Below are 13,252 nucleotides of genomic sequence, written 5' to 3' on the forward strand. Positions count from 1 at the left end.
CGGTGCACTGGAAATGTTTTCGTTTCCATCTCCCTGCCTTTCCCGGTCTTCGCTAATCTGTATTGCGTACTTCACCTCTGGCAGTTAAATTTACTGTTTCCCGACGTCCGTCACTCTGCTTCTGTATGTCTCCCCTTTGTCGCTAGGGGGTGCTCCTCTGAATCCTTGCCTGTCCCTCTTTCCCTGTGTGTCTGTCCTTCTGTCCGTCTCTTTCAGATCCACTCAGAGTTTTTGCTTTTGATCCTGTGACTCTGTTTGTCTCTGGGAATCCCTCCCCATTGTTGTGACGCTGTCTCAAGTGGTCTCTTCTCCCTCCTTGTCCCCCTGTGAGTCTCTCTCTAGGGTCTCTCCCTTATGCGCGTTTCCCTGTGACGGTCTCTGGGAATTTCTCCCTTCTCTGTGTCTGCCTGTGACTGTCTCTGGGGGAATCTCGACCCTCCTCTTCCAGTGATTCTGTCTCAGGGGGTTCTCTCCATGTGTCTCTCCCTACAGCTCTCCGTCTCGGGAGGGCGTCTCGGGAGGGCTCTCCCTTGTCGTTGTCTCCCTGTAATTCTCCATCTCTGAGGGCCTGCCCCCTCCGCATCCCTGTGACTCTATATCTGAGTCTGAGTGTCTTTCTTGACTCTGTCTTAGGGTTCTCTCCTGTTTCCCTGTGGCTCTCCACCTAGGGCTTCTTCCAATTGAGTCTCTCCCTGGGAGTTTCCATGCGCACACACAGCTTTCCTCCCCCAGATCACGCCCAGCGCTGCGGCTTTCTCCTAGTTCTGACACTCCAATGAGCCCATTCTGGCAGAATGCCGTTCTGGGGAACCCTAGCCCGCCCAGAGGCACTCTGGGACTTATAGTTGAGGCCCTCGTGTAGGCTATTCTTGGGACAGAACGGCGAACTACTCCTCCCGGCGTGCCCTGGGTGTTAAAGCGGGACGCAGCGGTGGTGGGTGTCTCTACAGCACCACGCCTTCTTTGCGGTTCTCTTCGTTGGCCCTGGGGTCGGGATTTTAGAAGGTGCAAAGGAGGTGGAGGAATTAGAGTCAATCCCCGGCACCGTTCTCCGAACTCAGAGTTCCCTGCCCACCCCACAAGGTACCTGTGGTTCTCAGCTTCTTCCTCTGCTGCTCTTCTGAGTTAATACAGCAGACCGCTAGATGGGACAGCTGTAGTTAGTTTTTTTTTTTTTTTTTTTAAACAGGGGCTTGTATACCTTTAATACCAGAAAGAGCAGGAAGATCTCTTGTGCGTTTGATGCCAGCCTGATCTACATAGCAAGTTCCAGACCAGCCAGGGTTACACAGTGAGAGTCTGTCTGAAAAACTATAAATATAAGGGTCTTATATATTTCTGGTTGGCTTCAGACTTGCTAGGTAATCCAGGATGACCTGCGTCTGAGATTGATCTGCCTTCCCCTTTCCAAGAGTTGGGTTTACAGGCATGTATCACCACAGCTGGGGTTGAAGGTAGGGGCAGGGATGTTCAGGTGCTGGGGATTTGAACCCAGGGCCTTGTGTTTCCTGGGCAAGCACTCTGCCAGTTGATCCATATTCCCTCTAGCTGTTCTTTCTGGTGCCGTCCAGAAGCTGCTCTTAAACCGGGAAGGGGAAGGAGTGGGTGTGATACCCTCCTGAGAAGAGAGATTCATGTAGATAGGTCCTGGTTGAAGAAGTAAGACTTTTCCCACCCCATGAGCGTGTGTCCTCGCGATCCTTCTCCCACATACTTCCCTTTAGGTCTCAAACCAGGGACAAATGGTTAATTGAGGTGCCTATTTAACATATCCAAGCGGACCTGGCTGCCAGGTTCTCCCAGAATCCCTCAATGCCTGTTACAGAGTATGGCTGGCATAGCCCACCCCCTACCCTAAACCTCTCCAGCCCAGGGGCTGGGCTGCCCTTCCTCCAGTTGCTCTTTTCTATATAACCCAGCCATTATGATTCCCTGGCCCTTTTGGTGTGCCTACTACCCTCCTGGCCTTTTGGTCTCCTAGGTCTCCCCTCTCCCTTCCCAACTCTCCTCACATGGCCTACTTCAGGTCATGTTCACTCTGGACACTCCCAGATGTCCCTGCCTCTGGCTATGCTCTCCCTTTTATCTACAATAAATCTCCACCATACCTAAGAGCAAACATGTCCTTCCTTTATTATTTTTTCATTAACTTCCAAACCTTGCAAATGTTCTCCAAGTTACTTTTGTGCAACCAAGGGGATTTTATGATCCTGAAATTTCTGTGTATGTGTGCCCTTCACTCTGCCTATTCATCTAAGGCAGGAAGCCAGAGAGCCCCAGTGACCCCGTGCCCTCCCCCCACCACCACAGGGGTGTTGCACACATGTGAGATGCTTAGCTTCTTTCATGGGTACTGGGATCCAAACCCTGGTTCTCATGATGCTGAAGCATGTGCTTCTAACCTACCTCTGAGCTCAAAAATAACACAGATGACTAGGGTACACAGCTCAGTGAAGTGCTTGCCTAGCACATCCCAAGCACTGCATAACGGGGTGTGGTGGCTCATGCTTGTAATTCCAGCACTGAAGGATATCTTCTTAAAAGATATCCTTGGCTACACAGTGAGTCTGAGGCCAACCTCAGCGAGACAGTCTTAAAAGGGGAGGGGGAAATCCTGGCTCTGCCATTGTTTTCTGAAGAAGCCAAGGTTATCTTAGTCCCAACCCCACTCGGACATCATACTGAAGAACCTGAGTCTCACCCCTCTCTTGGAGCCTTCCCTCCCACCCACCCACCATGAGACAAAGAAGGCATGAGTCTTCCTGTTACATTTATATTGAGATTTTTTTTTAAGAACTTTATGGATGTGGGGAGTGGGAAGGGATGACTGACAGCAGGAGCTATAGGAACCCAAAGCTCCAGGAAATTAAAAAAAAATAAAATATATATTTATACATTCACATATATATATATATGTATATACCAAGTAATGCATGTGAGTCCCAGAGAAGCAGAAAGCAGCAAGCAACTAACACACACAGATCTGGGTTCTTGTGCAACACTCACACACACAAGCCATTCCAAGCTTGATAACCCTGACGCCACCCTCCCCCCCAAAGAAAAGATGCTTAAGAAACTTCCCTCTTAAATGGGGCTACACAACTGGGGTGTAGTGGCACACCTGTAATCTCAGCACCTGGCAGGTCGAGATGTGAAGACTAAGGGTTCAAGGGCATCCTTGGCTATTCAGTTAAGTTTGAGGCCAGCTTAGTCTACATAAGACCATCTCAAAAGCTGTTTAAAAAAGTAAACAAAAAGCAAAAGAGCATCTTAGTTATTTTTGTCTTCTTGTTGAGAAAAAAGGAAAAAGAGGATAATAATGCTTTTAAGGCCGGCAGAGGCCATTTTTCTTCTCACTCCTGCTAAAGCAGGCCATGTTATTTTTAACACTGAGCTAGGAGGGCCACCATTACTGCCCCTCTGAAATACTTTAGAGTTGGAGTTAGAACCATATGGTGTTTTTGGTGGGTTTTTAGTTTGTTTGTATAGCAGAGAATAATTCAGGAAAAGGCATCCATCTTTTGCTTCATCTAAGATAACCTTCAGGCAGTGGGCTTTTGGTAAGACTGGTAAAAAAAAATGTTCTAGAGCCAATCTGAGGCACAGCTGAGTCACAGGCGGAGGCGGAGACTGTAAAGTGACCACTTCTGACCACTGGAGATTACTGACCTCCACAATTTTGTTTTGAACTTGAAAGGAGAGGTGCACTTGGCCTGCTCCTCCAGCCCCTTTAACACACACACACACACACTAAGGCACAGCTAAGGCAGGCAGGCATGCAGGCATGCTTTGGCAATATGGCCCCTAAAGAGGCCCATGGGGTAAAGAACTGTAAAAGAGTGTGGGTAATTGCAAAGGAGTGTGGGAAATGTGTGGGCCAGCACCTTTGAAGGGTGAGGGAGAGAAAGCAAGAATTCTAAGGGCTCCCAGGAAAACAGGCAGGTGACAAAACCAACAGGAAAACAATATCAGATAGGAAAATGAAAGAGGGCTGTGGAGCCAAAGCTCAAGGGCAAACCAGGATATGGGCAGGCATACTGGAAGAGGAAAGGTAAGAAAGGGGTGAAAAAGAAACACAAAAAGAGAACAATGAGTCAGGAAGAATACATATATACAACAGGAGAGGAAATGGGAGGGACACAAGGAGGAAACAGGATGGTACCAAAAACTTGGGTAATCAGGTGAAGATGCTGCAAGGAGGAATGTGGACAGGAGCCCCTTGTTAATCTTACACCTTGACGAACACCAGGCGGGTGGAATACACCAGATCAGACACATATGCCAGCAGGTTGACACCTGTCAGGATGGCCACCGCCAGTCGGCGGTCCCAGGAGCACACTGAGTGGGGGTGCGTGTAAGTGCAGCTTACATCCAACGAGCGGCGGGGATGGCCATTATACCTCTGATCAAATTGGTAGAGGGGCCAGAGCACAATGGCAGTGGCATAAAAGAGGACAGACAGTAAGGCCAGGCCTGACAGGAAGGTGGGGAAAGGGATGGGCAACATGTTGGTACAATCCCCCAGGTTGAGCAGGATCGTCACCGCAGCCAGTATGAAGCAGATGGCATAGACTGCCACACACCACTCCAGGGCTGGCTTTTGCTGGTACAGGGATGGTTCGCTGATGAAGGCAAAGATGATACAGGCTACAAAGGTCTCAAAAACTTTGAGCAGCCCTGGCACGGTAGCCATGTAGCCAGTTATCTCACCAGGCCTTGCGCGAGTCCAGGCCACTTCGGTGGCATAAGCCAAACAGGCAATGCAGGAGAAGGTAGTGGCGGCGATGGCGTGGTCCCGGGTACGTCCGTGGGACATGAACTGCACATAGGTGGTAGGATAGATGATTGAAGATGACAGGCAGAAGAGAGCGGCGTAGCAGGCATAGGTGATGGGGAAGTTTCTCCATGACAGTGGGAAGCGGGTCTGGAGTCCACCTAATTCCACGATCAGGATGATGAGGGTCACAGCAAAACAGAAACACCAGGTGAACATTGCCCAGTTCCCCATGGGCCCTGTCCAAGCGGCCACACTGGCCACCAGGGAGAAAGCCACACAGGTGCTTATCAGCTGCAGGAGGCGGAGGAGGCCCAGAGGCTGTGTCAGTGCCCGAGGGGACCCCACGATGGTGGAGGATGATGTCGTTGTAGTCGTGATAGTTGTGCGGGTTACTGATACCGGCATGGCTAAGAAATACAAAAGCATCTGGATAAGGTCTCACACCGAGGGATGCAGGCACCCAGCCCCTCATCCATCTTGGAATAAATTTCTCTGAATTCTGAACAGGCTGTACCTCAAAATGCTGAACTTGTCTGTAAACTACAAAAATGAGTTGGTCATCTAGGTTCTAGGTTCACCCTAGCCCTATGGATGAGAGAACTCAGAATCTGGACACCCAAAGCAATACTTGCTTTCCTTTCCCGGGGATTCAGCAACCTATTCACTGGAGTAGGGTGGGCCAGTGAGATGCCTCAGTGGATAAAAGCATTTGTTGCCATGCTGGAAAACCTGAGTTGGATCCCTGGGACCCACCTGATGCAAGGAGTAAGCCAACTCCTCCAAGTTCACTCTGACCTCCTCATGTGCACATAAGACCCACGCCAAACATAACACTTAAGACTGGTCTTGGGGATGTGGCTCATTTGAAAACACACTTGTTTGGCATTCAGGAAGCCCTGGATCTGATTCCTGCACTGTGTAAACCAAGTGTAGAGGTGCACACCTGTCATCTTAGCATTTGGGAGGCTGACATAGGAGGATGAGATAAAGACTAGTAAGGGTTACATAGTAAAGTCTAGGCTAGCTTGGGGTACCAAATTAGATTCTGCAGGAAACAAACAAAGAAAACAACAATAACAAAAAAGACAGCTAAGGCTACACAGAGAAACACTGTCTCAAAACCAAACCAAACCAAAAGAAAGCTGGGCATGGTGGCACACCCCTTTAATCCCAGCTCTCCAGAGGCATAGGCTGGAGAATCTCTGTGAGTTCCAGGTCAGCCTGGTCTACAAAGTGAGTCCACCAGGATAGCCAAGGCTACACAGAGAAACCCTGTCTGGACAAACAAACAAACAAAACCAAAACAAAACAAAAAAACACCCAGCAACGAAAAGTTTATGATCATTATGGTCTAAGATCCTGCTGGTTTGTCACTCTTCCTGTGTCTGACATACGGCTTTATACCCCAGGGCTTGTGAACAAAGTTCCCCCTTTCACCCTACAGCAACTCAGTGATTTCTAACTTCTCCATAGCCAAGACTCCAGCTTCCTCATACTTTAGGCCTCGTGAAAAGATTTTTTTTTTTTTGTGCAAAAGCAACCTAGACATTAACAGACCCTACATAGCCAATATTCCAACTTCTATCCCAGCTCCCACATCTAACCATCCTACTCAATCATCTCCCAGAGATCCCTGATCTGGAGCATTAAGCTTTCTTTCTCCCCTCCCTTCAAACTTCACCCATCCTCCCCTAATCCTACCTCTGACCTGGAAAAATCAAAGACAGCTCAGTTTCCTCTTTCCTATCGCTGAGGCTATCGCTTCCTCCAGAGAATCAGCTAACAGGTATCTCAAGTTCAGGAAAAACCAACTCCCTCTATTCCTAATGTTCAGTGGCTCAGCTCCATGCAAGGAAATCTCTAGTTTTCAAGGTCAGTCATGTAGGGTTGGACTTCAGGACAGGTCTCTCAGCCTTCTAGTATCTCATGTGATCCAGACATGGGATGGGAGTAGAAGGACTAACCTCTTTTTCCACTGACAAACCATAGTTTATATCTCCTTGTCCTAGAAACTCAGAACTGGAACCAGATGCCAGAGCCCTCTTCAGGATGCTGTCTGACCTCTCAGCCGATACCCCTAAATATTTGGGGAGGCAGCTCACTAATTTGCACTTGGGTTAACTTAGGTTTCTTAGGTCTATCTTCCTATTTTTTGTTTGTTTGTTTTTGTTTTATGAGACATCGTTTCTCTATGTAGCCCTGGCTGTCCTGGAACTATGTAGACCAGGCTGGCCTCGAACTCACAGAGATCTGACTGCCTCTGCCTTGCATGGGCTGGGATTAAAGGTGTGCATCAGCACTGTGCAGCCAGGCTGTCATCCTGTGCTCTGAGATGGGCCTAAGTTATTCATAACTTTCCCCTCAGGAAAAGTCAGGCTAAGGTCAGGCCCATGCAGAGACAAAAGGGCAGGCTTTAACCTCTGGGAGCTCACACCGTCCCAGAACATCTCCCAAAGTACACAGGAGCCAGCTCCTGGATACAACTTCTTAGGCACACCAGATGCCTCTGATTCCACCCTTGGAAACCTACCAGGTCCCTCCTTTCTCAGGATCTAGGGATCTAGGCACCATTCCCTTCCTCCCTCATACCCAGGGATCCAGACCCACTAGCCCTCTCCTCCGGTAGATCCAGTTCAGTATTCTGGCCAAACTTCCTTAGTTACACCCAGGAATCCCCAGTTCTTCTAGCTCAGTTCAGTGTCTAGGCACTCCGCTAGCTCGCATGACTCAGGGGGGTCCAGGCCGCAGGCGCTCCTCCATTAGACTCACAACAGGGCTGTAAACACTCCTCTCTTAAAGACTCCAGGTCCTGAACCCCAGCCTTCTTCCCTTAAAGTTGAACACCCCCTCTCAAGCCCTTCAACCACAGAACTGTTAAGTCCAGACCCTAGCCGCCCCACCCTCGAGAACTAGAAAATAGGGCCACTAGCACACTCACCTGCAGCCTTAACTGAGGACAGGAAAGAGAAAGTTCCGGCTCCGAAGGCGGATAGGATTGCACACCTGGAAAAGGCTGATCAGAAGCCCTGGAGGAGGAGAGAGGCAGTCAGGGCGGAACTCAGACAGTCCTCCCTTGCAGCACCCTGACCCCGGAGCCCTAGACTAGACAGCTGGGACATTATCTCCCGGTGGGGACGCATACTTGGCAAGCAAGCCCCGCAGCGAAGACCCAGAGCTTGCCCCAAGGAAGCACCGCCCCTCTTTTTCCTCTCTTAGGACTCGCTGCGTGGGCGGGGTGGAAGCAAATGTGGACAAAGGGCCCGCCCTCAGGCCCGCTTGGGGCTTGAGTGCTGTTAACCCAGCCCCAGCCCAGCAGTAAGCGGGAGGGAGATCCCTGGGCGGTGGTTGTCAGGGCAGGAAGCCCAGCCAGGCCGGCGTCTACGCTCCTTATAAGGGCTTTGAGTCGCCTCAGCCACCGCGATGTGGCAGGGTCCAGGAGGTGGTGCCAAGACCCCAGCCTCCGAGAGGCTGCCCGCCCCTATTCCTAGCGGGACACCCTAGCTAGAGACTGGGCGTGTGCGTGTGGAGGGGAATCCTGGGTTCTAGGAGGGGCGGAAAAAACCGATTTATGGTTCCTGGAAAAGTGTGAATTGGTAGCACGGCAGAACGGACTCGCACAAGTTGTCCTCTGACTTCCACACGTGCCCTGTGGTATGTGCGCCCCCAACCCTCTGCAAAAATAAATGCACTTTAAAAATACATTTTGAGACAAGCTTTTGCCGTGTAACCGTCTCTGTCCTGGAACTTGCTATGTAAACCGGACTGGACTTGCCTCTGTCTCTGGAGTGCTGGAATTAAGAACTAAAAAATTAAATACCTCCAATAACGGAATGAGTCTGGCCTGGTAGAGCAGGACTGTATTCCAAAACACCGGTAGAGGCAGAATTGGAAATCTGAGGCTTTCCTGAACCCCATAGCGGGAGTTTACCACTACCCAAAATCCAATAAAGGGAGAAGAACGGGTGATGGTGAGGTAGGGAGTATTTGACCAGCAAGTGTGAGGTACTGGGTTCAACCGCTAACACAGGGTGGGATCCAGGTTAGGGGATGAGACTCTGTGCACGAGAGCGGGTTCCTTTAAAACTCCTTAAATTCGCCTTGCTGAGCGTCACATCGCTCCCCTGGCTCCATCCAGGCTAGAAAACTCATGCTGAGTTGAAATTCTCTCTGGCAACTAGAGCAACTAGTTGAAGCCAGAGTCCAGAGAATAGGTACAGTAAATGTAGGTTCCCTGGTCAGTGCTAGGGCCCTCGGTGCACCTGGGAGATCCCACCGGGATCAGTTATTGGGAAGCCAGGCCCAGCCCCATACGCAGCACTCAGGAGGCAGAGGCAGGCAGGTCTCTGGGAGTTCAAGGCCAGCCAGGTCTCCAGAATTTCAGGCCAACCAAGGCCTTGTCTTTAAAAATAAAAAAATAAAACGGGATACTGTCCTGCCACAAACACTAGAAGGAAGAGGGGAGAGCATGATTCCTACTGCCCGTGGTTAGGAAAAAGGTAATAATAGAAAGGAAAGGAAAGAAGGAATAATAGAAAGGAAGACCCTAAGAGATGTAAGGGCACTGAGTCCAGAAGGACTCAGCAGCGTTTAAGGTCAGAGCTCAGGAATGCTCAGCCAAAGACCTAAGCAGGGTGAGGACAGGCCCCTTGAGCTTCCTTCTAGATCTAGTTCCACTCTCAGGGCCACACCCAGCACCCTCTCCCCTCCCCACTCCCGGCCACACTCCTGAGGTCATTCATCACTGCAGACTCGGCACAGCCCTGGTCAGACACCCCACCACGCCTCAGACATGCTGTGGCCTCAGCCTTGAGCCCTCAGAGTTTCCCAGCTCCCACCACACTCCTAGTTCCCGTTGCAGGCCTCAGGAAAGAGGGTTAGAACAACATCTATATCCCTTCGGGGTACCTCTGGGCACCAGGTGCAAGCCTAGCACCCGGAGTCCCATCTCTTCTCAGATTTAGGGATCTATATACCATCTCTCCAAGTCCTCAGACCAAGAGTTCAGATCCCAGACCCTCCCTCCTTCAGCCCAAGTTCAGACACCAGTCCCTTCTCCCTCAAAACAAATCCAGACCCCCGCCCTCCTCCGGGTTAAGGCCCGAATCCAGCCTCATCCCCGAAGACCCAGCTAAGTCCGGATACCAGACCAAACATAGGAGTTTAGATCCCATCCCACCTCTCTCAGCCTCAGGGTCTAAACCACACGTGCCCACTCCTCAGTCCCTGCTCTTTCCCATGTACGACCTGTATGAACTTAGATGTTCAATTCCTTCTTTCTAGAGCTCCAGTCCTGGCCCAACTGGAGTGTTTCTAGGAACCCAGACATCTGAATCCGTGCGCACTCCCCTTTCTAGACCCAAGGACTATTCCTTCCCTCCGGGATCCCTCCAGCCTCACCTCTCCAGCCAGTGGCGTCCGCAGCACAAACAAGGACAACAGCTGCATACCAGAAGGGTCTTGGGGCTGGGTGGAGTTGGCCCGCTGAGGAGCGTGCGAGGGCGGGGCTGAGGGCGGGGTTTGGGCCTGGCTGGGGCGGTGAAAAGGTGCTTTCCCTCAGTTCAGGCTATTCCCGGTCGGCCCCCAAGGCGGGGCTAATGTCTACCACGCCCCCCAAAAGACTAGTGCGTCTCCGGCCCTACCAGTGAGGGGGTGCAGGGCTGAGGTCACCGTTACCGTGGAGACAAAACAGGAAAACACAGCAGCTGGAGGCGTAGGGGCTCCCGGGGGCTATCCTCCCAGACATAGCTCTAGAAAGAAATCTCCAGGGTAGACCCGAGAATGCTGTCGCCATAGATACGTGTGTGTTTACGGTTTGTTTTAGATGGAGTCCCCTACCCCCACCCCAGCTTGGGTCCCCATGCCTAGTCTTACCCCCACCCCTCATTCAATTATTCCTCTCTGTGTCCCCGTCCTTGTCTATCTGGTCACTCCACGCTGACCGAATAAAAGAAATCTAGGTTCCAGCAGACTGGGAGACAGATCCCTCAGTTTAACGGAGTCTGTGGGCTAGAGTCTTGGCTACCTGAGAAGAAAAGGATGTAGGGTGCCAGGCCTTGAGCTTTTAGGAGTTCTGAGCAAGCCGTCTTGACTAGCAAGGCCCCTCACCCAAAGAAAAAAGACTAGATTCGTGTGCTTGAGGGTCTTCGTAGAGGTGAGTGTGCCATGTCTCCAATTACACTGTAATGGCGCCGTGACGACTGCTGAGCCACGTCTCAGAAGATCACTGTCAGCCGGGGGCGAAAGGATGATGAATGATAGTCGCTATTCCTGGAAACTTGGGGGTCCCAGATTTTTGAGCGATCAGACTGTTTTTTTAAAAACATATGTGGTAGAATGTTTGCCGAGTCTTCTGGGTCTAGAAAGGAGAGCTATTTTTGGCCTGCATTCCAGCCTTCAGGACAAAGGGAGGGGCTCAGAATCTTTATGAGACGGGACTGAGGCCCGGAGCTCTGTATTCTGGGTTCTACCTCATGGAAAGGATTTGGTGGCCTCCGTTGTGCCGGAAAGGTGGGGGGGGGGGGAGGCAGGGAAAAGATGCAGGGTTGGGCTTCTCCCCCACCCCATCCCCCCAGTGGTCGAATCTGAGGCCTGGACTGAGCCAAAGGGGAAAGGGAGCTGAAGGTCACGAAGCTAGAGGGGGCGGAAGGTTGCGATGCTGGCCCCCTGGGCAGGGCAGGGACCCGGGACACCTGGCTCCCTCCCTCCTGGCGGCACTCACTCACCCCGCTCTGCAGCGGTCCCGGGCGCGGCCCTGCTCCGCTGCTGCTGGGCGGGGCCTAGTGGCGGCTGCCGACTCCAGGCTTTTCCCCGCGGCTTCTTCGGGTAACCTTCTAGGAGGACTTGAAAGGCTTAGAGGCTCAGCCCAGGAGAGGAAGCCGCGAGCGTCGCGAAGTGAGGGGTCCGAAGGGGTCCAGGAGCTCAAAACAGCCAGCTCCGTGGCCTACGGAGGAGGGAGGAGCTGGAGAGGGGACCTGGGCGCTTGCTTAATGCTTTGCCGAAGTGGGGGTGGGGACCTAGGTAGAGAGAAGGGGTAGGTAAAGAGCTTCTTCCTGCTCTCTAACTTTGCATTCTTGGGAAGATACACGGAAACAGACCCTCTTTATCATCCTATGCCCTGAGAAAAGGAGGGGTTCAGTTTAAATACACACACATTTACTTACTTTATGTGTGAGAATGCAAATGGGGAAGTCAAAGGACAACTTGTGGGAGTCAGCTTTCTTCTTCCACGTTGTGGGATGAGCCCCCAACCCTCACCCTAGAGGGAATCAAGCTCAGGTCATCAGGTTTGGTTTGTTGGCTTATGGGAAGCATGGTTTTCGTTTTAACTTGGTGTTTGTTTTGGTTTGGTTTTTGCGTTTTGTCTTGTTTCCCCCCACCCCAAACGGGGTTTCTCCACGCCCTACTTTTGTTTTTTAGAGTTATTTATTTTTATGTGTCTGAATGCTTTGCCTTCATGTATGTATGTATAACACGTTCGTGCCTGGTTTCCTCAGAGGTTGTAGGAGGAAATCAGCCCTTAGAACTGAAGTTTCACTTGGTTGTGAGCTACCTTGTGCGTGTTAGGAATTGAACCCTGGTCCTGCTGCAAGAACAAGTGCTCTTAACTGCTGAGCCATCTCTTCAGCCCCCTAAGGAATCATTTTCATATTTCTAGCATCAGACATTTTCACAGATACACACACAAACGCACACACATTCACGAGCAATCGCGCCCTCATGTAAGCCTATAGCTTATAAATAACAGGTTGGGTTTCCCACAGATTCTATTTGCAAGCCTCCTTAGCTTAGCCCCAAGAATTCAGGTTTAGCAACATCTCTCTCCCCCTTCTACCTGTCAGTCACCACCACTACCAGCACGGAGTTGGAGACAGATCAAGTGGTCTACAGAGGTCTTGACTTACACAACTTACCATGCTGTGTCCTATTTAGGTACTGAGATGGGTCAAGCCAAGCCTGATGACATGAGTTCCATTCTAGGACCCATGTGGTAGAGAACTGATTCCCAAAAGCTTTCTTCTGACTGACACAGGTCCACTGTGGTACAAGTTCCACCACCACCACCACCCACCCATTCACCCACCTGCCCCACATATGCACATAAATGTAAAGCAAACAAAACTCAAAGCACCTCAGTGTTCAGGGTAGCATGAAGAAAACACAGGCATCTGGGGTGTTTAAACGTGTGTGCTGAAGATGGAATCCCCAGCCTCCAGCATACCAGGTGAGGGCTGTACCACCGAGACCTTTCCCAAGCCCAGTGTCCAAACATTTGAAGAGTGAGTCACAGGGTGTGACTTTGGAGAAATGTCACCCATGGGTTCCCATGTCTGTGTAATCTGGAATCGTGTATGTGCTATTAGTTTAGTGCTTACCCATCTTTTAGGACAGAACCCCCACCCAAACATCTCCAACCTGTCACTGTTACCTCCTTTCCAACAGGCTAGCTGCTCAGAGTGTTCTAGGAGGCCAGCTGCT

At 51.0% G+C, this 13,252-nt stretch overlaps 1 protein-coding gene across 5 annotated transcripts; it reads right to left on the reverse strand.

The window, feature by feature from the left end:
- Window positions 1-2,760: 2,760 nt before the first annotated feature.
- Myadm (myeloid associated differentiation marker) lies at window positions 2,761-11,751 on the reverse strand. Of its 5 annotated transcripts, none has more exons than XM_055595629.1 (4): window positions 11,500-11,751; window positions 10,175-11,132; window positions 7,716-7,803; window positions 2,761-5,184 (listed from the first exon to the last, which is right to left on the reverse strand). In XM_055595629.1, exon 4 carries the CDS (start codon window positions 5,180-5,182, stop codon window positions 4,229-4,231), a length of 954 nt encoding a protein of 317 aa, XP_055451604.1. In that variant the 5' UTR covers window positions 5,183-5,184; window positions 7,716-7,803; window positions 10,175-11,132; window positions 11,500-11,751; the 3' UTR covers window positions 2,761-4,228. The 5 variants fall into 5 exon arrangements, with proteins under 5 accessions (XP_055451604.1, XP_055451607.1, XP_055451605.1 ...); XM_055595632.1 differs by having other exon boundaries at window positions 2,767-5,184; window positions 10,883-11,132; XM_055595630.1 differs by lacking the exon at window positions 11,500-11,751 and having other exon boundaries at window positions 2,767-5,184; window positions 10,175-10,524; window positions 10,800-10,844.
- Window positions 11,752-13,252: the final 1,501 nt, after the last annotated feature.

The sequence above is a fragment of the Psammomys obesus genome, unplaced genomic scaffold, assembly GCF_907164565.1.
Source record: "Psammomys obesus unplaced genomic scaffold, mPsaObe1.curated_primary_1811, whole genome shotgun sequence".
In the NCBI taxonomy this organism is placed as follows: domain Eukaryota; kingdom Metazoa; phylum Chordata; class Mammalia; order Rodentia; family Muridae; genus Psammomys; species Psammomys obesus.